Here is a 26092-nt window from a genome sequence, read left to right as displayed (position 1 = left end):
AACCTCTTCTCACTTGATCCTCTCTCCCTGACAATCCCATTGGCTCCCAGGCTTCAATAACAACATAAACCTCATGGACCTCTGTTTAACCTCAGTCCCACATATCCAAGCACCTGCTGGATATCCTCAACCAGCTTGTGCTCAAATCCAGTAAGTAAAGCAAGGAACTCACTTTTCTTTTCCTTATCTTCCTCCCAAGTTCCAATGTCATCACAGTGTAGCTGGCTGTACAAGCCAGGAACCAGGGACTCTTGATAGACTCCTGCTTGCCTGCCTCTCCACACCCATCAAACATTAAGCCTACCTGCTCTTCAGTCTCCATTCCTGTTGTCCTCATCCATATACCAGTGTTCTCACTGAGACTCCTGGAATGACCACTTTTAGAATTACTTACTCACTTACATTTTCGAAACCCGTAATGGGTTTTATACTGCAAAGTTTTCCTCCACCCCATCTCCTTGCCACCCAGTTCATCTTCTCAGAAAACCAAAGTTATTCATTTTTAAAAACGTAACTTTCCAGGTATATTTTATACAAATATGTGTAATTACATATTCTAGCCCTCTTTTTTTCCCCACCGAAATTGTAGCATACCATATTCAAGGTGTTGTTTATGTAATTTTGAGATCTTTCTTTTCAGTACACAGAGCTTTACTGTTCCTATTGCATCGCTGAATAGTATTCCTTTGTATGAATGCAACTATTTAGGCAAAACACTGTTTCCAATCATTTGTTATTATAAACAGTGTTGTAACAGATAACCTGTATTCCATTAATTTTGCCAAACAATTTACATTATAAATTCCTGGAAGTAGCATTGCTAGGTCCAAAGACAATTTTAATAGACATATGGCTTTTTTGTTGGTTTTACTTGTATTAAAGTTACAAAAGGACATAGATTTAAGAATCACATAATTCTACAAAGTGTCCACCAAGAATTCTTTTCTCCCTCTACTCTCTTTTTCTAATTTAAATTTATTTTTAAGTGGAGGATAACTGCTTTACAATGTTGTGGTTTCTGCCATACATCAACATAAATCAGTCATAAGTACCGCTATGTTCCCTCCCTATTGAACTTTCCTTCCACCCTACCTACCAAGAATTCTACAAAAAAAAACCCAAAACACCAAAACCTAAATTCCCAAAGGCACTTCTTTCTCCCTTTTTCTCCCCCCGCCCCACCCCCACTATTACCCCATAACTTTAAGTGACTTGGTGCTTGGTGAATGTTCCATTGACTCTCCAAGGGCGTCCTCGGGTAGCTCAAATGGTAAAGAATCTGCCTGCAATGCCGCAGAAATGGGTCCGATCCCTGGGTCGGGAATCCCCTGGAGAAGGGCATGGCAACCCACTCCAGCTTCTTGCCTGGAGAATTCCACGAAGAGCCTACCGGGCTACAGTCCATGGGGTCGCAGAGTCGGATGCGACTTTCACATTGACTTTCCACTACGGAGGAGGATTTAGCTTTCTTTCCTACCCTGTCTTCATTAGACACTGGCATTCAGCCTGCTTGCACATCTTTCCCAAGGGGGCCTCCCAAAAGCCGTTTTTAAAGGCTCTCGGGCGGCAGGTCACAGCAAGCTTCCCGGTATCTCACTTAGGCTGTGAAGCTCCACGCCGGGTGAAGCCACAAGGCTCCCGGAAGCTAGCCGGGCCGGGGGCGTTCCCTCTCCACCCTCCAGCCGCTACGCCTTTCCAGCGTTCCGGCCTCTACGGCTAGGCCAGAAAAGAGGCGGAACTCCCTGGTCGGGAGGCGGTTTCTTCGCCGGACTGAAAAGCGGAGTGCACCGAGTGTCGCGGGAGCAGCACCTTGGTCCCCTGCTCCCGCGACATGGCCTTCAACTTTGGTACTCCGTCTGGCACTTCAGGTACCGCTGCAGCCACCGCGGCTCCCGCGGGTGAGTGACTGCCCCGGATCTTCTCCCGGCGAGGAGGGAGGTCTTCGGTCCGGCCCTTCCGTCCGAGACTCTTCGGCTTGGGGATCCTGGGGTCTCCTGCCCGCGCGGAGACTTTGGGGGCTTCGGAAAAGGGCGGGCGGCAGCCGAGCGGGCGACGGCGGCTCCTGAGGAGGCCACGGGAGGAATGGGGGCCCAACCCCGGTGCTCGCGCGCGCGGGTGGGGCCCCGCAGGCCCCTCTCCTCCTAGGGTTCGTTTCCCGCCATCCGGGAGTCGGGCTCGGAGAGACCCGAGGAGGCTTCTCTCACTCTTTGCCAGAGACCCGTCCTCCCTCCCCTCCCCGCCGCAGCCTCCGGGACTTGGGCGAACTCGTCGAGGGTTTCCCGCTGCTGGGTTCGGCGAGGATCCGGCTGGGGAGCCTGAGGCGCTGCCCTGCGGCTCCCTTGGCCCTGGCCCTTTAGCTTCTCGCTGCGGGACTGCAGACTCCTGCCCCTTCCTCCTGTCCCCGCCTCCTAGGCTTTCTTAACTCATGTTGGAGCAAAGTCAGGGTTTGTCTTTGTTCACTTCTATGAAACCTCCTGCAGACTCTTCTAATCCTTATCTTGCTTTCTTTTTCTTTTTTCTTCCCTCTCTCCCCTTTTAAAATTGTTTGTTTCTTTGCCTGCACGCCTATCAGGATTTGGTGGGCTTGAGACTGCCAACTCCACCGCCAGTGGGTTTAATTTTGGGGGTTTCGGATTAACTGCTAATCCTGCAGTGAACTTTAATATTGGGAATTTCGGTGTTTCTACCACCTCGGCGACTCCGTTCAATTTTGGTAACAGTCTGGCAAGTGCAGGTAGATATGCGGGTCGTCTGTGTAACGAATGTTGGGAGCTGGAGTCCAAGAATATTTTGTGGTTCCAGAGTTTGAGAAAGAACAGAGACTTGTTTAATAAGGAAAGGAAAATCATTTCCTAACGTCGAATCAAAAACATTTGTATTAGGTTTTGACTCTTAAAAGATTTGGTTTGGGGAAGTCTTGCAAGTTATTATATAATATTCCTTTGTTAAATTTGCATTTGATTGAGTAGAATATACCTTCCGAGTGATATGAAATTGGAGTGGATTTTTATTTTGAGTGGAATACGTCTTCCAAATTATTAAATATCTCTTCAAAATATAAGTTCAACAGTCAGGCCCGTTTTCCTGGAATTCTTGGACTCCTGCAGTCATTTTTTTTCCCCATTTTTCCTGCATCTTTCATTGGAATTTCATTTGATTGTCTTTGTCTTTCCTGAGAGAAACAAATCTTATACGAACAGCAGCAACCTGTCTTGTTTTTTAATCTGTATAATAATAATAATGTCTTTCTTTAATAAACTGAGCAGATTAGGATACATTTCTGTAAGATAATGTAATTATAGTAAGAATCCCCAGTTCTTTACTGGATTTTTTGAGAAATGACCAGAGCAGTTTAATGTATTTTCAGGTAGCACTGACTTCTAAAATGTAGGCTAGACATCTTTGCACTAAAAAAGATAATTTTGAAGATTTTGTATCTATATAGATCATTTGAAGCTCATTGAAAATTCTGCAAAACACAAACTATAATATGTGTGTCTATATATATATATGAAAAAATTTTAAGTAGGTCTCTGTACCTTGCATACAATGACCCTATAGAAAAGTCTTGTTCTTCAGCTGCTCGTATATGAATTTATTGTTCATATTCTCTAACATATGCCACTTATGCCCATGCCAATTATATGCATTTGGTAATCATGATTTATTCCCTAAGACCTATTTGGAAGTCTGGCATTTTGTGCAGTCACTTGTTACTGCAATGTGAATATGACCTTGGCATTTGATTTGAAAACATTTTTGAAGAATACTTGAGTAATTCCAAAGATTAAACAATCAGTTATCATTAAGGTATATTTAAAGTGATCACATATCACTGTTGTTTGGTATGTTTACTTTTCCTTCTTTGCTTAAAATTGGCACTGGGTAAAACAGAAACATTATTCTGAAATTTGTGTTTCCGAACAAACCCACCCAGCTTGTAACTCAAGAACAATAAATAAACCAGTTGGTATTTGCTTGATTTCATGTTCATTTGGAGTTGTCACTGTTAAGTTTTGAGTTGTGATAACTGTTTTAACTACTTCTATGTACGTTCATTAACTTAGTCTTCAGCAAAGGATTGATTGAAATTCTTGTTTACTTTTTAAATTTTATATCCTGGCAGATCCATTATTATTAATAAGTATTTTTCATATTGTGGAGCATGTTAAGATACCAGTGCTTTTATCGTATAGCCAATTCAGACTATATCTTAGTTTTTCTGTGACACTTAGAAGTAATGAAAAAGATTAGGAACAATATTTAGTATTTTAGGTGATTTTTATCAAAATGTTTGTGGTTTGCAGTACCACAGTAGAATCTGCAAATAAATAGAGTATTTGGTTGTACCTGGATGCAACATGTAGTCTACTCTTGAATAATTTTCCCAGTCAGAATCATATGATGACTATCATGGGCTGTGAGTTTTTTCCTTTTTGTATCTCTTATATTACAGTATTAATGAATCTCTGTCTCTTATGCCAGAAATATATGAGATTGAAAATTAGAATCCCAGAAAGTCTGTAGTATAACTCAGAGAGGACTAATGGTTCAAACATCTGTCTTAAAAGTCTTTTTTGGCAATCTCATTGGTAATCAAATTCTGACAGTAAGGGGAGAAAAAGCAATTTTAGATTGGCTAGCATTCCACTCCACTCATATGTCAAGTTGCATCGGTAAAGATTAATTTTGTCTTTAGATTTATCTGAAAATGAAATTTGTGTATCTGTCAGTTCCCAAACTGTGGTGCAGGGTCTGGTGATGGCTCTGCTCTCCTTTGAGGCCACTACCGCCTTTGATTTTTTTTTTTTTTCCTGTATCTCTTCAAGAGGTAACATTCTTGTTGTATAAAAGTCATTATATTGGTATGTTTAATTTGAAAAGTTGCTTAGTCTTGATGGAGACCAAGTAGAAATGTAAGTTAGAATATAAATTAATTCACCAAAACCAAGGTTGCAAACTGGCAACACAGTCTGCTGATACGATGTTTATCACACTGTCTTAAAAATATTTGAATTAGTTGCAAAAAATTAGTTGAATTCGGGTTTAAAATTATGTAAATTTCACATTTAAAAAATCTAAATTTTTCTATTTCTCTTGGGGAAAATGGGAACATAAAACACTACTCAACTACCATTCTCCTGTAGCAGTCATCTGTTGGAATTTAGGAACTGCTGCCTTTAAAAAAAACTGTCCACATTGATCAGTTCCACCAGTCAGTAAACACCTAGCCTATTTCATTAATATTAACAGCCTGTGTCTTGTAGACATTTGAATTTGCAACCCCTGCTCTAAAAGTACATAGTCATTTTAGTGTACACAAACACTGACTAAATAGGCTTATTAACATGTTTTCTTAGCCATAACTTAATCACCTCTTTAGTTGAAAGGTATATATTGCATTGTGGCAAATACTTACATAATTTGGAAAAGAAATTACCTCGTATGTATTCAAAAATTCTTCATTTCTATTTTATTTATGCTTTTTTAATTAGGTGGGTTTGGAGGATTTGGGACAACGTCTACCACAGCGAGTTCTGCATTCAGCTTTTCTACTCCAGCTAACACAGGCACTACTGGTAAGAAGATATCTTATATCATTTGTAGAAGAAAATGAGCTACAGATCAGATATCTTTTTTAACTTAAAATTGCTAATTTTTCATTCAAAGGATTCTTTGGTAGTACTCAGAACAAAGGTTTTGGATTTGGGACTGGTTTTGGCACGACAACTGGAACTAGTACTGGCTTAGGTACTGGTCTGGGGACCGGACTTGGATTTGGAGGATTTAATACGCAGCAGCAGCAACAGCAGCAACAGACTAGTAAGTACAAGAGGTTTTCATTTTCAGATATGAAACCATAACAACGTAGATAATATTATTTAGTCACTGTTCAAAACATTTGAGTAGATACCTTTTTTGGGGGAGGAGTTATAAATATCATATTCCATAGGATTCCAAAAGCTACTTCTCATGTTCAAATATAATGATAGCAACTGGGGAAAAGACAGATTGGCATGATTATAAGACCTCTGTGTTTAGTGTCATTCTATTAAAGTTTTTGTTGTTCGTAAACATGACACAGGTATGTAAAGCTGTACAGAAATACAGCTTCATGGATTGTTTATAAGATGAATGTCCTTTGTAACCACTGCCCATGTCAGGAGGTGGACCCTAACCAGCCACTTCAGAAACCCTCCACATTCTCCTAGTCGTTTCCCCATCAGAGGAAATAGTTTTGGTTTTTATGTTGATCACTTCCTTACTTTTCTTTATGGTTTTGTTACTCAAGTGTGTGAACAGTATTGTTCACTTTGATTTGTCTTAAATCTCTGTAAGTCCCCCTTTTTAGTTTTCTTTTTTATTTTTCAATTTGTTGATGAAATCAGATCATTTGTCCTATAGAAGTTGACAGTCAGGACTTTATGATTGCATTCCTTTTGTATAGTTAACATACCTTTGTCCTCTGTATTTCTTGTAAATTGGGTTGGATGTAAGGGGTTATTTATATTGATCATTAAGTTTTTTGTTTGCAAGCCTACTTTATAAATAGTGTTATATTTTTTTTATCAAGAGGCATATAATGTCTGATTGTCTCTATTTTTTGTGATGTTACCAGTGGCCATTGGTGATGATTACCAAGATCCATTAATTCATTAGGGGTTGCCAAATGGCATTCCAACTGTGTGCTTCCTTTTCCCTTTATTTGTTGAAATACTTCTGTAAAGAGAAACTTCTCCTCATCTACTATTTGAATAATTATTTCCCTTTATTCCTAACTTTCAAAATAAAGATTTGGTTCCCTATTCTTCTCCAAAGGTAACCTTTTTTTTAAATATCAGGAACTGAAGTATTTAAATTATTTGATATTTTTCAGTCCATTGCTATTTTCCATATTGATATTTAAATTGTTCCATCTTTAGCCAGTGTAAGCCTCTTCAGGTTGGTTCCCAAGTCATGTTGGTACATGTGTAGAATTAGTCTTTGATAACTTCCTTACTAGCTGGTGTGGCAGTATGTTCCAGGGTTATCTTGTATGTATGTATGTATGCTTATATGCTTAGTCACTCAGTTGTGTCCGACTCTTTGTGACCCCATGGACTGTGGCCCACCAGGCTCCTCTGTCCATGAAATTCTCCAAGCAAGGATACTGGAGTGGGTAGCCATTCTTTTCTCCGGGAAATCTTCCTGACCCAGGGATTGAACCTGGGTCTCCTGCATTGTAGGCAGATTCTTTACAACTGAGCCACCAGGGAAGCCCTTTATCTTGTATGGATTAGTATATTTAATTATCACAAGAACTCTATGAAATAGAACTCTTATTACCTCCATTTTATAGATGGAGAGAGATAACTGAGAGAATTGTGCCTTGTCCATACGTCTTCTGAGATGTTGTACCGGAAAACAGATACAGGTTCCTTGACTTCGTCTGTAATGCTCCGTTTGCTTTTCTGCAGTTCGCTACCTCCTAAAATCACTTCTGTTTCATTTTTCTTAGGTGACTTGATTGATTGGCTAGAATTCACTCTACTCAGTCATTGAAGCTTAGTAACTTATTAAATATGAATTTCAAGAATTATTAACCAATAAAATGAAGAAAATAGAATTTTTCATTCTTGTGTTACAATAAAGTAATATATCTTTCTTACTCTCCTCCTGCAACAATAGGAAGTTAGGTAGAAATCCAAATAGTTAAGAAGAAGAAAGGAAAAATGAAGTTTTTTCTTTGTTTCTTGGCATGAAGTCTCTTCAACTATGTTATTATAGTTACACTTATTTGTCTTTGGAAAAACAGGAGTTTGAATCTGGTGGTATTCATTTTCAGAATGGAAAGGGCTCATTCTCCTCTAAGTGTGTGTTGTTAGGTCAAGACTCTGGGTATATAGGGTATATATACTGGGTTTATAAGGTTACTCATAGTCTATAAGGAGATAGAGTAACAAACTTTCAATTAGATTGTCTAATAAACATTCAGTTATAAAAAATATATGTGTGAAAGCACTAAAATACACCATACAAAGTGCTTTGGAATGTAGAGGAAAAGGCGACTCTTAAGGGACTTAGATGGCTGGATAAAGTCAGAAAAGGGTATTCTAGGCAGAGGGACTAACATTGACAAAGGCATGAATGCCTGGCACAGTGTGGTGAATTTGGGACCTGCTGTTGTAAGGAGTTTGAGTTTACTCTGTAAAGATTGTGAAACTTTGCATCATTTTTTAAAAACTCCTGTTTGTACAAGGTGCTTGCTGTCTGATTACACTGCTTCTGATATGCCTAATCTCGGTTATCTGCTGAGTTCCTGGACAGTACTTATTCATTGAACACTTTGGCAGCTGGCTCTGAGTTTTGCTGAGTGGCTCAGTCAGTAAAGCATCTGCTTGCAGTGCAGGAGACCTGGGTTCAATTCCTGGATCAGGAAGTTCCCCTGAAGAAAGAAATGGCAACCCACTCAGTATTCTTGCCTGGAGAATCCCATGGACAGGGGAACCGGGCAGGCTATAATTTATGGGATCGCAAGAGTTGGACACCACTTAGCGCTATCTTCTTCTTCTGAGTTTTGCTTTTCGACTTGTGCTGTCAATCTGAGTTATTTTAGCATTCACGTACGTATGTACTCAGACAGTCATACCAGCGTTTTAGTCCGAAGACCTCCATTTCACTTTAGCCACAATTCTTACCTTGGACTTTGGCAACATCTGAAACTGTTCTAATTCCATAATTCACTAATGTAAACATCCCACAACCTTTGCTCTTTAAGCCTACCTTGTCAGGTACTTTCAACATAGCTGTTTTTAGACCTTGTTTTGATGTTTAGACCACTGACACTTTCTACACTTAATCACCTCCTTCACTGTTCTTTCTTACTAGCTTAAGAGTCCTTGTCCTTCCATTTCAGTCACTCTTACCAAGATGCTAAACTTTCTTATCCTTGTATCACGTTTCCCTGAAAGAACAAGATGAAGCCTGTGTAAGCCCGGTATCTATTTAGATACTGCTTGAAAAAATCATACAGTACAGGAGATTGAATAGTACCTCCAAATTGTTAATCACCAACCCAAGTTGGGCCCTCAACATTGCTTGGTAATCCTGTGAGGTTTCTATTTTCAGATTATTCTCTTGCTTTCTATAAGTTATTTTCAACCTTTATTCTCTTCAAATCTCAAATTCTCTGTTCTCACTTTTAGCAGATGGCCTCGACCTCTACTTCAGGGAGAAAACAAAAGCTCTCATTGTAATTCCTTCAGCTGCCCATTGCCAAATCTAGTTTATCTCCCTCTGTATCCATTCTTTTCTCTTTGCACCTGTGCTTTGGATCTCATATCCTCCCACCTTCTGCGGCCCCTTGTGCTGTGGATTATTTTTCCCAGCAACCCCTTGCCCCATTCCACCTCTTACTCCCCACCAAAAAAAAGTCTTCAACTTCTCTATCCAAGGATTATTCTCATCACATTTAAACAGTCTGAAATTTCTTTTTTTTCTTTTAACAGTGAAAACAAAACAACTTTTATTTCACATCTCACTTCAGCTATTGCTGCCTATCACTCTCTTCTCCCCTTCATAATCTACTTGGAACAGATGTAAAAGAATGAGATCCCCCGCTGCTATCTTCTGTTACCTCTTAGACTACACTGTTTGGTTTCTAAATTCTTTCTTTACCCATTCAAGTGTGTGTGTTAGTTGATCAGTTGTGTCTGACTCTTTGCAACCTCCTGGACTGTAACCCACCAGGTTCCTCTGTCCACAGAATTCTTCAGGCAATAATACTGGAGTGGCTATTATATCCCCTTCTCCAGGGGATCTTCCTGACCCAGCGATCGAACCCTGGTCTCCCACATTGCAGGCAGATTCTTTGCCATCTGAGCCGTCAGAGAAGCCCAGTCAAGTAATTAAGGTCATTAATCTCTCAAATCCACTGAACATCCACTGTTCTTAAATTGTGAAAAAGTCTAACATACACTTATTTTACTGCTTTACTGTACTTTTCTCTTTAAAACCATGGAGTCATTCCAACTCACAACTCCTTGGTATCATCTAATACCCAGGTCTTAATCAGATTTCCCCTTATGTCTCAGTAAAGTTTTCTTCAGTTGGCTTGTTGAAATCATGATCCAAAGTCACACATTTACTTTCTTGTTATGTCTGTTAGTATAGAGAATTCTTTTTAGTATAGATAGTTTCTTACTTAAGGTTTCTTTCTTTTTTTTTTAACCTGGCTCATGAATTGTTGAAGAAATTGAACCAGTTGTGCTGTGAAATATCCCCTATTCTACATTTCTTTGTTTCCTCGTAGAATCATTTAACTTTATGCCCCATATTTCTGGTGAATGAAGTTAGCTTTTAGGTAATAAAGAATTAAGTTTGACTTTTTAGCATGAATACTCTGCAGGTGGTGCTGTGTGCTTCCTGTTAAGAGGCTGTCTCCTTTAGAGATGCTAAGATTGACCAGTTGGTTCAGGTGGTGAGAGCTGATCTATAAAGTTCCCCATCATTCTTAACGTAATGCGCTCATTAATTGATGGTCATCGCCTCCATCGTTTACTTTATTAGGAGTTGCAGAATGGTGACTTTCTAATTCTGCCCTGTCTTCCACACTGAAATTCTTCTGTAAAAGGAGTTTTTCTTTATCCCTTTTCCCCACAAGACTGCTTGGTCACCCTGAAATAGAATTTGTATAGGAAAGGCATAATAAATTCTTTCTTTTTAATTGATAATATTTGTAAGAAGTTTTTGGTTCTTGATTATGTCCAGTGGTATCCAAGGAGTTGAGAGTTTTCTAAATTTTTTACTTTTACTTTTAAAAATTATCATTTTGAATGCATGAGATTAATAAATTGGATATGTTTGAGTTGGTTACATTCATTATTCTTTTTGATGCTGAGATTGTCACATTTTTGGCCTGTGTGAGCCCCCAGCTTCAGTTATAGTCTGATCTTTTTTTTCTCCTACCCTCTTGTTTAGTAGTCCATATTCCTTTTGCCAGCTCATCTTCCCCTCTTCTTTGACACATAGATTTGCATATGCTGTTATTCTTTGCTGCTACCCCTGGCCTGGCTGACTACTTCTTTTAGACCTTAGCTGAAGTTCTAATGGAGTAGCCTTCTCTTGACCCTCCTGCCCCAGGCTTGATTAGCTCCCTCATTTAGGACTCTCAGGGCCTCTACTTCTTTTTTTTTTTTTTTTTAACACACTGTTCTGTGCTATGCTTAGTTGCTCCGTCATGTCCGACTCCTTGTGACCCCATGGACTGTAGGCCGCCAGGCTCCCCCGTCCATGGGGATTCTCCAGGCCAGAACACTGGAGTGGGCCGCCATGCCCTCCTCCAGGGGATCTTCCCAACCCAGGGATTGAACCCAGGTCTCCTGCACCATTCTATCTTTTCAGGGCAGGGCCCTCATGCTATTGAAAATCTTCAGCTTTCATGGAATACATATCCTCCTTGAAAAACTATTCTCCCTTAGATTTCCTGACAATATAGTCTCCTGGTTTTATATATCATACATATATGTTAATACATACTTTCATTTATTCTTGCACCATGTATTCATTCAACAAGTATTTACTGAATACTTCCTAAGTGTCAGACAGAGAGGCAAAAACTAAGGATATGGTGGTAAACAAGACTTGCCTCTCTGTCTGACACTTAGGAAGTATTCAGTAAATACTTGTTGAATGAATACATGGTGCAAGAATAAATGAAAGTATGTATTAACATATATGTATGATATATAAAACCAGGAGACTATATTGTCAGGAAATCTAAGGGAGAATAGTTTTTCAAGGAGGATATGTATTCCATGAAAGCTGAAGATTTTCAATAGCATGAGGGCCCTGCCCTGAAAAGATAGAATGGTGTGAGAAGTCTAATATGGTAAGGCTTTCAAAGAATCTATTAGATTTTGTTATTTGTGTTTCTCAAATGCCTACTCGCTAGTGCACTCTGAGTAGACTAGTGTGGTTGGAATCCAATGTAAAGTGTAGATTAGTACAGATTATAGTTTGCTAATCTTACTTAAAAACTGAGGATGATAAAGCCTAGGGATTTTGTGTTAGAGGCTACAGAGAGCTTATAGTAAATCAGTATTCAAGTCTTCTGGCTTCTCGTCCACTTCTTTTCCATTTTCATAAATGCCCATTTGGGAATTAATAATACTCATGTGGAGGGTAACAGCAGCCTCTCTTTAGCCCTGTAGAAGGCCCACTGGCCTTGTGGTACTTACAATCTTTAGAGCTGAAGGAAAACTTAAATGTCATCCAATATAGTGGTCCTAAAACTTGGGTCATTTTGGTATTCATGATTTTTCTTTTAGCTACATACTATTTGTATTCTTGTTAAGTAATTTTCTTTAAATCAATTTACTTTTAAACATTAAATGTGTTTATTTTGAAAGAAAAGTTAATACTACTGCTACAAATGGAAAACCAGTATCACTTGCTATAAAGAAACAATAATTGAACTTAAGTCCACAGAAAATATAATAGTGTGAATTCTAGCTTGATACCTTTGCTTAAGCTCTTGAGTCTTAGATTTGTTCGCCCCTTTGTTACAAAGTGAGATAAGCAGATGACATGAGATGACAATTATATATATAATTAATTAAAAGAAGTTTTTGTTATATGATTTACTTCATTTAGTGATTCCACTATTGCTTGACATCTATAGTTTCATGTACCAAGGTTATTTCCTTATCTAGCACTCTGGAAATACTGATCTAACAACTCAGCCCTTCTTTAAATTGTAACACGGGGTAAGTGACTTGTCTAAAGTTACACAGCCAGCTAAAGCTTTAGCTTAGGATTTGTCCATTTGTTGATTTTTTTTCACTATATATTTCTTTGCACTAAGAAAATGAAATTGTTTATTAAGCTGATATTACATGACATTGATATAATTATTCTTTTTGCTTATTTTGTGTCCTCCAATTTGTATATATTGTATAAATATAACAGTAGTAAATGTTGTTTTAAAAAATAATTCTGCAACTTCACAGACTTTAACCTTTTTTTGGTGTGGGTCTAGTATTAATTCATGAATCTAATTTGTGTCTAATGGAACTGGTTGCATTAAGATGATATTAGACATGCCACTTTGACATTATAAAGATTGTCCTAGCATATTAGTTTTCTATTATTGCCGTAGCTAAATGTCACAAGCTTTATAACTTAAAACATACTACCTTACAGTTCTGGAGATCAGAAAACCAGAAAAAACTTTCACTGAGCTAAAATCAAGGCACTGAGAAGACTGCATTACTTCTGGAGGCTCTGGGAGAGAATCCATTCCCTTGCCTTGTCCAGCTTCTGGAGTCCACATTTCTTGGCTTATAGCTCCTTTCCCCATCTTCAAAGCTAGCAGCATAGCATCTGCAAATCTCACTTTGACTCTGACCTTCCTCTTCCCTTTTAAGGATGCTTATATTATGTTGAACTCACTCTGATAATCCAGGATGGTCTCAGCTTAATTAATTGAATCATGTCTGCAAAGTCCCTTTCTCTGTGCAAGGTAACATATTTACAGGTTCTGGGGATTAAGATGTGGATCTTTTGGGGTGAGGTGGTGGGGTTTATTCTGCTAACTGTATCTAGCATCTGAATTGATTGATTAAAAAAAAAAAAACTAATTGGGGGCTAAATTTTTAGCATTAGGTGGTCTCTTCAGTCAGCCTACACAAGCTCCTGCCCAGTCCAACCAGCTGATAAATACTGCAAGTGCCCTTTCTGCTCCAACACTACTGGGAGATGAGAGAGATGCTATTTTGGCAAAATGGAATCAACTACAAGCCTTCTGGGGAACAGGAAAAGGATATTTCAACAATAACATTCCACCCGTGGAATTCACACTAGAAAATCCCTTTTGCCGGTTTAAGGTATTGATACTGCTTTTGATCATCACTTGAAGAGTGTATGAGAGAATGTGATATTTGGGTTAAAGTAATACTAAGGAAACAATTGCTTGGTGTTTTTTTTTTAGTACTTGGTGAACATGGTACAGTAACAACACTTTGGTTTTAAAAGTACAGAAATATGAAATTGAGATAAAATTGAGTAATTTCTTATGTATGTGTGATTGAGATGGCTAGGATATGACTGAAGAAAAGTGTGACTAGAGTGTCGTTTTTAACAGGAAAAAAATGTTAAATGGTCTGCTTGGCACCTGTAAAGGGGAGACCCAAAACTAGAATTCAGCTGGATGTGAAAGCCATTACAACAATATGGTCCATTTTCTTTGTTCTGATTCCATGCCTACCAAACAACTTTCTTGTTTGAATTTAACTTCTTAGACATTCTGCTCGTCAGTCAGTGAGAGTACTTAGGTCAGCTTGGTGATGTATTTTTCATAAAAAATTAGCGTATTACAGTTCAGTTTACGTGGCAATCCAAGGAAAGTTTAATTTCGCTCCCTAGGTTAATGTTGTTCCTGGGAAACAGGATTACATTTTAAAATTTTTTACATTTTTAAATACATTTTAAAATTTTTAAATTTAAAATATTACATTTTAAATAATTACAAAGAAAGTTTCTCTTTGTAATTATGTGATCTTAGAGCACAGATTGGTGGAAAGAATCATTACATATTCCCATATTCTTCAAGTTTTGTTGGCCTATGTCAGCCTCTTAAACCTAATCATTGTGTATATAAGTCGGTGTTTGGAATTGCAAGGCTGAAAATTAGACCTTTGAACATGGCTAAACAACAAAAAGGGACCAACCTATCTTGTTAGAGAATATCTCTATCTCATCTCTCTGCAAAAAGAAAGTATGTCTTTTGAGTGTATATAGTTGAAAATTTAATATTAAGAGATATGTAGTAGACATAGGTTGAATATAACAATTTAATTTTTTTATAATTGCTATATTAATATACATATGGTAAAATGCATAGTGAAGTAGTCTAAAGTGAGTTTAGATTCTTTTTTAAAAATTGCATTATAAATGATGACAAAAGAGAAAAAAGACTTATGTCTAAAAGAATAATTCTAAAAAAGTATAGTTTGTCATATTTAATAAATTATGTAAACAGCTAATGTGTTCTATATTACATGAAACCATAAAATAATGTAGACATTCTTTGTAGCATTTATAAGTTGATGGTATTATTATGGTACTTTAAAAGTATTTATTTAGTAAATCATTTCTTTATATGTCTTTAAACTTTGCTTAAATTCCATGAGTCAGATAGATAGTAAAAAGTAAGTTACATTTGATCCATGACTTTGGCAGTCGTATTTATGGCATGCAGAGTTGTTTCCACAGTGTTCAGAAACACCCAACAATGGGTATCAGTTTTCAGAGGAGAAAGCTATTTAGTTACTCTGTAGGAGAGAAAATTTTAATTTCACTCTCTATGTTATTCTTGGGTAAGAAAGTTTCTCTTTGTAATCTTGTGACCTCCTAGGGCACAGAGTGGCGGGAGGAATCATTACATAGTTCCTTCGTTACCAGACATTAAGCTGTTTTTCCCATTTTAGCAGATAGTAAGCTGTTAATATTAAACACTTGATTTGAGATCTGTACATGTTTTTGATATTGTTTTGTCATTCCACAGGCTGTAGGTTATAGTTGCATGCCCAATAATAAAGATGAAGATGGGCTAGTGGTTTTAGTTTTCAACAAAAAAGAAACAGATATTCGAAGCCAGCAACAGCAATTGGTAGAATCATTGCATAAAGTTTTGGGAGGAAACCAGACCCTTACTGTAAACGTAGAGGGTATTAAAACATTGCCAGATGATCAGTAAGTATACATTAAATGTTCTATTTGTTTCTGTGTACCTTGGCTCAAAAAGAGTGATCAACAACACAACAAAAACAGTGTTTTTGTTGTTAAAGCACACATTAAATCTCAAAGCAGAATGTTATTTCTTAGCTAGTGATTCTTCAGTATTTATAGAAACATTTATTTAAAAGTCTTTTTCTTAATCTTGGGTTTCTTAACTTATTAGATGCTAATAATTTCTTTGATTTTTCCTTTAGAAACAGGAGGAAACATAATCGTGGCTGTGTGCAAATCAGGGGCCACAAAGATGTTACTGCAGTGTTTTAACTGATGACTGTTCATGTTCATTCATGGATAAATACTAACTTCCCTTGTCCTGTGTATAATTGTCATACTTAGTGGCAAGACATTTGCTTTAGAATATTTTGGGTTAGAAGAATTATTAGTGAGATATAGGAACTGAAATCAGATTTTACTTTTTGTTCTATAAACTGCAATGAAGCAACCATTAAGTTTCAACAGAATCTCCAAAGTATTTCTTGATTCTGGTGGGGAAAAAAAATTAAAATAGGACTTGCAGCTAAACATACCTTTACAGATAACATCTTATTTGTCTGTCTCATTTCTGAATTCAGCTAGCACCCTTCTAAAGTCACATACTGCGTTAATATTTGTGGCTGTGAGTTATATGCTCCGTATTTTATAACTTGGTTATCTTTCCCCCAGGACAGAAGTTGTCATTTATGTTGTTGAACGTTCTCCAAATGGTACTTCGAGAAGAGTTCCAGCTACAACATTGTATGCCCATTTTGAACAAACCAATATTAAAACACAATTGCAGCAACTTGGTGTAACCCTTTCTATGACTAGAACAGAGCTTTCTCCTGCACAGATCAAACAGCTTTTACAGAATCCTCCTGCTGGTATGTCTCCAGAGTCATGGGGTTGAGGAAATGAAAAGTTTGGAAATACATGCTTCCTCTATTTGGGGAGCTGTTGCTTGGTTATTAATGTTAATGAAACCAGTGTCAGCCTATCACGTCTGCTTATTTGGGACGTAGGTTTGAATGTTCTTATTGTACTTATTCATTTATTTAATTTTTTGTATTGTATAGCTAATTATGTTTGTTAGAAATTTTGTTGGGCAGTGATGAACTAAAGGAAAATAGCCCATAATCCATCTACCCAAAGATAATTCAGTCTTAATATTTTATTTTTGTTTAGCTTATGTCTTATTTTAACTGAGTATTCAGGTAAAACCTGAATGTGTTCTCACTGTAAAAGATTCCAGATGGCATATCTCAACTGACTGAGTGACAGATCTTTACCTCTTCCGCAGAAGTAACTACTATTAATAACTTATTGAACTTTATCAATCCTTTATCTGTGATTTTAATGTAAGCATTTCTGTCTATATTTATATATAAAGTCCTTGAAAAAGGAATTCTGAACTACACATTTACTACAACCTGCCTTTCTGCTTATAGTATTCCTTAATGCTTTCCATGTCAGTACATAAAGATAAATCTTACTCTTTTTAAAAAACTGCGTGGAATACTGTGGATGTACCTTACTGGATTTAACCTCTAGGCTATTTCTACCTTTGCACTATTATAAACTATGTAACAGTTAACCTCCTTGTAAACTTGTCTTAAAATGCACAGCAATGTATTTTTTTTAAGAATAGATTCCTGGTAGTGAAATTTTCAAGTCCAGATTATGTATACAGTCAGCCCTCTGTATCCGGGGCTCCACATCTGCACCTTCAACTAACCACAGGTCCAAAACAGGAAATAAATTTTAGGAAGTTCCAAAAAAACAAAACTTGAATTGCTGTACCTTGGCAGCTATTTTCATAGCATTTCATTGTATTAGGTATTATAAGTAACGCACAAGTGATTTAAAGTGTATGGTAGGATGGGTGTAGGTTATATGCAAATATTATTAATACTATACCCTTTCTTACAAGGGACTTGAGCATCTGCAGGGAGTGGGGTGGGTCCTGAACCCCACCCTCTGCAGATATCAGAGGGTCGGCAGTACTTTATGTATTGTTCTTAGGTACTGCCAAATTGCCCTCCAGAGCAAGTTCAGCCATTTACATTCATAATAGGAATGTGTTACTTTTCCTCACATTTTTTATTTTTCTAATGTTTTCTCATTCTGCTCTATTTTTGCCAACAATGGAGATAATCAGTCTCTTTAATTTTTCCACTCTTTTGGCAAAAAGTTAATACTTACTTTCATTTGCATTTCCCTATTACTAAAGTTGACCAGCTTTTTGTATATTAGCCACATTTATAATATTTGTGAATTACCTATTCATGTTCTTTGCCCATTTTCTATTTAATTTTTTGTCTTTGTGATTTAGAGGAGCTCTTCCTATATTCTGGAGATTAATCTATTATCCTATTATAGATACTTGCTTTTGAGGTACTTTTTTTTTTTTTAAGCTGTATCCTACAAAACAATTTTTTGTTCTTGTTATGGTCATATTTGACAATCATTTTTCATTATAGATTTTAGGTTTTGTGTCTCACTTTAGGAGGGCCTTTCCCATACAAATATTATAAAAATGGGAAATAGTTCCTTTTAGAAAAAATATTTCTTTTTTATGGTAGGTGTTGATCCTATTATCTGGGAACAAGCCAAGGTGGATAACCCTGATTCTGAAAAGTAAGTGTATCTTCATCTTGTTTTTATATACAGACTAATATTTACTACCAGGGAAGCAGATGCAAGCTGTTAACTATAATTCTTACATTTAAAGTGAGTTTATCTTCCTTTTCATTCTTTTTTAAAGAATGCTGATTATAATCAGGCCACATCGTGTGGCGAAAAGATTAAAATCTGAGTCATAGTGCCCTAATTATATATGTGCATTTAATACTGCAGATTTTGACCACACTGTATTTCCTCACTCATAAAATCAGATTGGATGAAATCTCTGTGGTGTAACACTTGATTTCATAGTCATAGATCTGCCTTTTAACCCTAGAAATGTAAATTACAGGAATGTTATTATGAAAACCTTACCTTGTATTTTGTAATAATATAGGCTTTGGTCTGAAAATTGACTATTTGTGTTTCTTCAGGTTAATTCCTGTACCAATGGTGGGTTTCAAAGAACTTCTTCGAAGACTGAAGGTTCAAGATCAGATGACTAAGCAGCATCAGACCAGATTAGATGTAAGGATCTAGCTTCGTTCTCTGGGCCTAGGAGTAGTAGAGGGTTACAGACCTTGGTTCTTACCATGTGTTTTAGTTACTGTTTTGTCTTACGAGAAACAGTATAGTGTATACTACAAATTAACAATTATACTTTTACACAACTTATTTATAGAGCCTCCAAAAATCATGTAAATCTGATTTAACAATGAGTTTAGAATTGTTGACTTTAGCAAATAGACTTATTGATTCTTTGGCTGGAATTGAAAAGATTATTTTATTAAACACTTTTATTTATGGGGCCTTATAAAAATGAGGGCTACAATTATGATTGTGTTGTCATAGTACATTATAATCATAGGTTAACGAAGCAAATTTTAAATTACTGAATGCTTAAATCTTAACATTTTTAAAGTAGACTTTTGTAATCAAATGCTTAAAGGTTCTAGAGGTCACCTCCAAGTCCTCTTATGTGAAACTCCTAATTAGATATTCATTCAGACTCTATTTGAGTAATGAAGCGCTTCTGTTTTATGAAGCAACCCATTTCTTTGTCAGCTCACTGATTGATGCTGGTTCTCTTTCTTACATTGACTCAAAATCTGTCTTACTATAATTTATATCCATTTTCTCAGGCATGCTTTGTAGGTAACCACTATGTTTCTATGACATCCCTATAGATATTTGAACATCATGATCATTTTTTTCTTCTTAGTATTTTATCTGGCTAAAAATTCCAACATGGTTTTTGAATGTTACATGATACCCAGGCCTTATCTTAGACTCCGTCAGTTCAGTTCAGTTGCTCAGTCGTGTCCGACTCTTCGCAACCCCATGAATTGCAGCACGCCAGGCCTCCCTGTCCATCCCAACTCCTGGACTTCACCCAAACTCAGGTACATCAGGTCGGTGATAGCATCCAGCCATCTCATCCTCTGTCATCCCCTTTTCCTCCTGCCCCCAATCCCTCCCAGCATCAGGGTCTTTTCCAATGAGGCAACTCTTCCCATGAGGTGGCCAAAGTATTGGAGTTTCAGCCTCAGCATCAGTCCTTCTAATGAACACCCAGGACTGGTCTCCTTTAGGATGGACTGGTTGGATCTCCTTGCAGTCCAAGGGACTCTCAAGAGTCTTCTCCAACACCACAGTTCAAAAGCATCAATTCTTTGGTGCTCAGCTTTCTTCACAGTCCAACTCTTAGATCCATACATGACCACTGGAAAAACCATAGCCTTGACTAGACGGACATTTGTTGGCAAAGTAATGTCTTTGCTTTTGAATATGCTATCTAGGTCGGTCATAACTTTCCTTCCAAGGAGTAAGCATCTTTTAATTTCATGGCTGCAGTCACCATCTGCAGTGATTTGGGAGCCCAGAAAAATAAAGTCTGACACTGTTTCCACTGTTTGCCCATCTATTTCCCATATAGTGATGGGACCAGATGCCATAATCTTAGTTTTCTGAATGTTGAGTTTAAGCCAACTTTTTCACTCTCCTCTTTCACTTTCATCAGGGGGCTTTTTAGTTCCTCTTCACTTTCTGCCATAAGGGTGGTGTCATCTGCATATCTGAGGTTATTGATATTTCTCCCGGCAATCTTGATTCCAGCTTGTGCTTCTTCCAGTCCAGCATTTCTCATGATGTACTCTGCGTATAAGTTAAATAAGCAGGGTGACAATATACAGCCTTGACGTGCTCCTTTTCCTATTTGGAACCAGTCTGTTGTTCCATGTCCAGTTGTAACTGTTGCTTCCTGACCTGCATACAAATTTCTCAAGAGGGAGGTCAGGTGGTCTGGTATTCCCATCTCTTTCAGAATTTTCCACAGTTTATTGTGATCCACACAAAGGCTTTGGCGTAGTCAATAAAGCAGAAATAGATGTTTTTCTGGAACTCTTTTGCTTTTTCCATGATCCAGCAGATGTTGGCAATTTGATCTCTGGTTCTCTGCCTTTTCTAAAACCAGCTCGAACATCTGGAAGTTCACGGTTCACGTATTGCTGAAGCCTGGCTTGGAGAATTTTGAGCATTACTTGACTAGTGTGTGAGATGAGTGCAATTGTGCGGTGGTTTGAGCATTCTTTGGCATTGCCTTTCTTTGGGATTGGAATGAAAAGTGACCTTTTCCAGTCCTGTGGCCACTGCTAGTTTTCCAAATTTGCTGGCATATTGAGTGCAGCACTATCACAGCATCATCTTTCAGGATTTGAAATAGCTCAACTAGAATTCCATCACCTCCACCAGCTTTGCTCATAGTGATGCTTTCTAAGGCCCACTTGACTTCACATTCCAGGATGTCTGGCTCCAGGTGAATGATCATACCGTCATGATTATCTGGGCCGTGAAGATCTTTTTTGTACAGTTCTTCTGTGTATTCTTGCCACCTCTTCTTAATATCTTCTGCTTCTGTTAGGCCCATACCATTTCTGTCCTTTATCGAGCCCATCTTTGCATGAAATGTTCCCTTGGTATCTGTGATTTTCTTGAAGAGATCTCTAGTCTTTCCCATTCTGTTGTTTTCCTCTATATCTTTGGATTGATCCCTGAGGAAGGCTTTCTTCTCTCTCCTTGCTATTCTTTGGAACTCTGCTTCTCTCTCCTTGCTATCCTTTGGAACTCTGCATGCAAATGGGAATATCTTTCCTTTTCTCCTTTGCTTTCTGCTTCTCTTCATTTCATAGCTATTTGTAAGGCCTCCTCAGACAGCCATTTTGCTTTTTCGCATTTCTTTTCCATGGAGATGGTCTTGGTCCCTGTCTCCTGTACAGTGTCACGAACCTCCATCCACAGTTCATCAGGCACTCTGTGTATCAGATCTAGTGCCTTAAATCTATTTCTCACTTCCACTGTATAATCATAAGGGATTTGATTTAGGTCATACCTAAATGGTCTAGTGGTTTTCCCTACTTTCTTCAATTTAAGTCTGAATTTGGTGACAAGGAGTTCATGATCTGAGCCACAGTCAGCTCCCAGTCTTGTTTTTGCTGACTGTATAGAGCTTCTCCATCTTTGGCTGGAGAAGGGAATGGCAAACCACTTTAGTATTCTTGCCTTGAGAACCCCATGAATAGTATGAAAAGGCAAAATGATAGTATACTGAAAGAGGAACTCCAGGTCAGTAGGTGCCCAATATACTACTGGAGATCGTGGAGAAATAACTCCAGAAAGAATGAATGGATGGAGCCAAAGCAAAAACATATCCAGTTGTGGATGTGACTGGTGGTAGAAGCAAGGTCCGATGCTGTAAAGAGCAATATTGCATAGGAACCTGGAATGTTAGGTCCATGAATCAAGGCAAATTGGAAGTGGTCAAACAGGAGATGGCAAGAGTGAACGTTGACATACTAGAAATCAGCAAACTCAAATGGACTGGAATGTGTGAATTTAACTCAGATGACCATTATATCTACTACTGTGGGTGGAAATCCCTTAGAAGAAATGGAGTAGCCATCATGGTCAACAAAAGAGTCCGAAATGCAGTACTTGGATGCAATCTCAAAAACAACAGAATGATCTCTGTTCGTTTCCAAGGCAAACCATTCAGTATCACGGTGATCCAAGTCTATGCCCCAACCAGTAACTCTGAAGAAGCTGAACAGTTCTATGAAGACCTACAAGACCTATTAGAACTAACAGCCAAAAAAGATGTCCTTTTCATTATAGGGGACTGGAATGCAAAAGTAGGAAGTCAAGAAACACCTGGAGTAACAGGCAAATTTGGCCTTGGAATATGGAATGAAGCAGGGCAAAGACTATTAATAGAGTTGCCAGAACGCACTGGTCATAGCAAACACCCTCTTCCAACAACACAAGAGAAGACTCTACACATGGACATCACCCTATGGTCAACACCAGAAATCAGACTGATTATCTTAGACTAGGTACACTGAATTTATTGGCATCACTTTTAAAATGAGTTGTGCATAGTACTATAAATGGGGTGTGACCAAAGTTTTTGAAAGTAAGGACAAAGAAGCTATTATTTGTGCTTATTTTTGTCAGTTTTACTAGAAGTTTGTCAATTTTATTGATCTTTTCGAAGAGCAAGTTCTTGGTTTTACTTTTTTTCTAGTTTTCTGTTTACAGTTTTATAAATTTTGGCTCTTAACCATTTCCTTTATTCTACTTGCTTTGGGTTTATTTTTCTCTTCTTTTTCTAGTCTCTTAAGGTAGCAGCTTAGGGTATTGAGACTTCTAATAAAGGCATTTGATGCTATTAATTTTCTTCTAAGTACTGCTTTACCTGAATCCCCCAAATTTTGATAATGTTGTATTTGTCATCTTTGATTCATTAAAATTTTTTTTAAATTTGTCTGTGTCGGGCCCCAGTTGCGGCACACAGGATCGTTCATCTTCCTTGAGGCGCGTGTGATCTTTAGTTGTGGCATGTGAACTCTTAGTTGCATCACGTGGGACCTAGTTCCCTGACCAGGGATCGAACCCAGGCCCCCTGCATTGGGAGCTCGGAGTCTTAACCATTGGACCACCAGAGAGGTGCCATATTTTTTATTTCCTTTGATGGTTCTATTTGACTATTGTGGTTTAAGTGTTTGGAGATTTTCCTTTTATTCTGTTGTTATCTAGTCTAACTCTGTTATGGTCAGAGAACTTTTGTTATGATTTCAGTTCTTTTAACTTTGTAAAGGTTTTAATCAATAGGCCTATGAAAAGAATGTGTGTTCTGCTGTTCTTGGAGTCTTCTGTTGGTGTCAGTGAGATCCGTTTGATAGATTGCTCAGTTCTTCTAAGTTCTTGTTGATTTTTCTACTGATTATTTTTTTTAATTAATTTGTTTATTTTTGGTTCTGCCGAGTCTTCACTGCTACATGGCCTTTTCCAGTTGCAGAGAGCGAGGGCTGCTCTAGCTTTGTGGTATGTGGGCTTCTCATTGCAGTGGCTTCGTTTGTGGTGCACAGGCTTAACAGTTGTGGGCACAGTCGTGGTCACTCCGTGGAATGTGGGATCTTTTCAGATCAGGGATCAAACCCATGTCTCCTGCATTGGCAAGTGGATTCTTAACCACTGAACCACCAGGGAAGCCCTACAAGTTCTATTTTAAGAGGACAGTTGAAGTCTCTGGCTGTAGTTATGGATTTGTCTTTTTCTCCTTTCAGGTTTGCTGTTAGGTACATATGTATCTAGGATTGTTATATTTTCTTGGCATACACCATAATGTTCCTCTTTATGCTTAGCAATTATCTTTGCTTGGAAGTCAGCTTTCTCTGATATCACATAAAGCCACTCTAGCTTTCTTTTGACTAGTGATTTTGTATCTTTTCCATCCTTTTAACTTACCTTTATCATGTTTGAAGTAAGTTTTTTGTAGGTAGCATAAAATTTAGATTTAGGCCTGCAATCTTACTGTTAACTGTTCGCTCTGTTTTTCTTTCCTCTCTTTCCTCTTTTTTGTTTTCTTCTGGGTTATTTGGACATTTTTTAGTATTCTGTTTTTAATTTATTGTCATTTCACCTATCATTTGTTTTAGTAATTGGTTGAGTGTAGATCTTATTGGGGTGTGTGGTGATGATTTTGTCCCCCGGGACAGATTTTGCAGTATCCAGACACTTGTTCGGTTGTTACAGCTGGGCGAGGGTGGTGGTTGTGGTCGTGATGGTGGTGTGTGCTACAGTTATCTAGCAGGTAGAAGCCAGGATTCTGATAAACATCCTACAGTGTACAGAACAGTACCACTGAATTATCTGGCCCAAATTACTAGTGTTAACAGTGAGAAACTCTTCTCTGTATACCATAATGTATCTCCTTGCACCAGAGGTAATAGGTTTTCTTGGAGTTATCAGCATGATGCCCACTTCTAGGTTTTGGGCTGTGTTGAAACCAAACTGAGGGCAACATTACGGTAAACTCACCGCTAGTTCAGTGGTACTTCAAATTCAGAGTCCTCAGATGGTTGCCCATGCATTCTGTTCATTTTACATCTATCTTCAACAGGAAAGAGAAAGCGGCATGTATCTAGTCATTCGGTCTAGATCAAAATTGTTCATATTGTTTGCCTGTTTTTCTGATGGACTGAATATCTTTTCTTTTTGAATTTCAGGAGTTCATCTTTTATTCCAGATTTTAATCCCATCGTCTAACATTTGAAAATCTCCTACTCTTCTTATTTCTCTGCTAATTACGTCTGTAGTGTCCATAGTTGAAGACTTTTATTTTGTTGTTATTTACAATGCTGTGTTAATTTCTCCTGTACAGCAAAGTGACTCAGTTTTTTTCATATATATTTATATATATATTCTTTTTCATATTCTTTTCCATTTTGGTGTATTGCAGGATATTAAATATAGTTCCCTGTGTGATAAGTAGGGTCTTGTTTATGAAAATCTTAATTTTAATGTAATGATAGCCATTGTTTTTTTTGGCCTTGTGTCTTATTTTTGGGGAATTTTCTTAAGAAATCATTCCTCATCCAAGGTCTTTAGAGTCTGCAGGTTTTTTTCTATTATTGTAGAGTTTAACCTTTCACAGTTGAGTCTTCTGTCCTCATGGAATTCACTTTATATATACTATATGATATGAACTTTCTCTAAATACTGGCTTATTTTTTCCAGTGTTATCCACAAAACACAGATACTTTCCTCAATGATTTATCAAAGCATTTACCAAACCAAGTTTCCATATATATGTGATATAGTCTGTTCTTAAATCAGTTTCACATTTTTTTTACTCTTACAGCTTTGCAGTATATTTTAAAGATATGTGGTAGAGTGAATCTCCAGCCTTTGTTCTTTTCACACTTTTAAAGCTCTTTATGGATCTTCATCCTATAACAGTTTTAGAATTGAGTTTGTCAGAATGCTAGAATTTTAGTTGGAATTGCATTAAATATGTAATTGAATCTTAGTAATATTGTTATTCCATCATGAACATGTTCCTTTTCTCATTGAAGTCTCCTGTGTCTTTTGTTAATAGTTTTAAAATAAATTTTAAAAATCGTAGGCATTTTTTTCTTGGTTAATTTCTAGATTGTTTTAGTGTTTGTCAATAAATACTGTGAGTGGTAACATTTCGATTTTTTCTTACTATTGCTGCTATAGAATAATAATTACTCTTGTTGTCTAGAAGCCCTGCAAACTTTTCAAAATTGGGATGGAGAGGGTGCCTGGGTTACATAAAATTTGGTCACCTAATTGTGTCCCTTCAACATGGCCTGGCATTGAAGTTTCCTTAAAAGGTGACATGTGTAGGTAAACA

General features: G+C 37.6%; 1 protein-coding gene across 1 annotated transcript in view; it reads left to right on the top strand.

The window, feature by feature from the left end:
• The first annotated feature begins 1226 nt into the window (after positions 1 to 1226).
• Positions 1227 to 26092, top strand: part of NUP54 (nucleoporin 54) — a 33061-nt gene continuing 8195 nt past the window's right edge. The window contains exons 1-8 of the mRNA XM_005899158.2: positions 1227 to 1898; positions 5496 to 5579; positions 5671 to 5823; positions 13639 to 13865; positions 15545 to 15732; positions 16441 to 16637; positions 18336 to 18390; positions 18810 to 18903. Of these exons, the coding sequence (XP_005899220.2) occupies positions 1832 to 1898; positions 5496 to 5579; positions 5671 to 5823; positions 13639 to 13865; positions 15545 to 15732; positions 16441 to 16637; positions 18336 to 18390; positions 18810 to 18903 (1065 nt within the window). The 5' untranslated portion in view covers positions 1227 to 1831. The remainder of the gene's footprint in view (positions 1899 to 5495; positions 5580 to 5670; positions 5824 to 13638; positions 13866 to 15544; positions 15733 to 16440; positions 16638 to 18335; positions 18391 to 18809; positions 18904 to 26092) is intronic.

Source organism: Bos mutus, chromosome 6 (assembly GCF_027580195.1).
Source record: "Bos mutus isolate GX-2022 chromosome 6, NWIPB_WYAK_1.1, whole genome shotgun sequence".
Lineage (NCBI taxonomy): Eukaryota > Metazoa > Chordata > Mammalia > Artiodactyla > Bovidae > Bos > Bos mutus.
The sequence above is the reverse complement of the archived record's forward strand: the minus strand, read 5'-3'. Positions and strand labels throughout refer to the sequence as shown.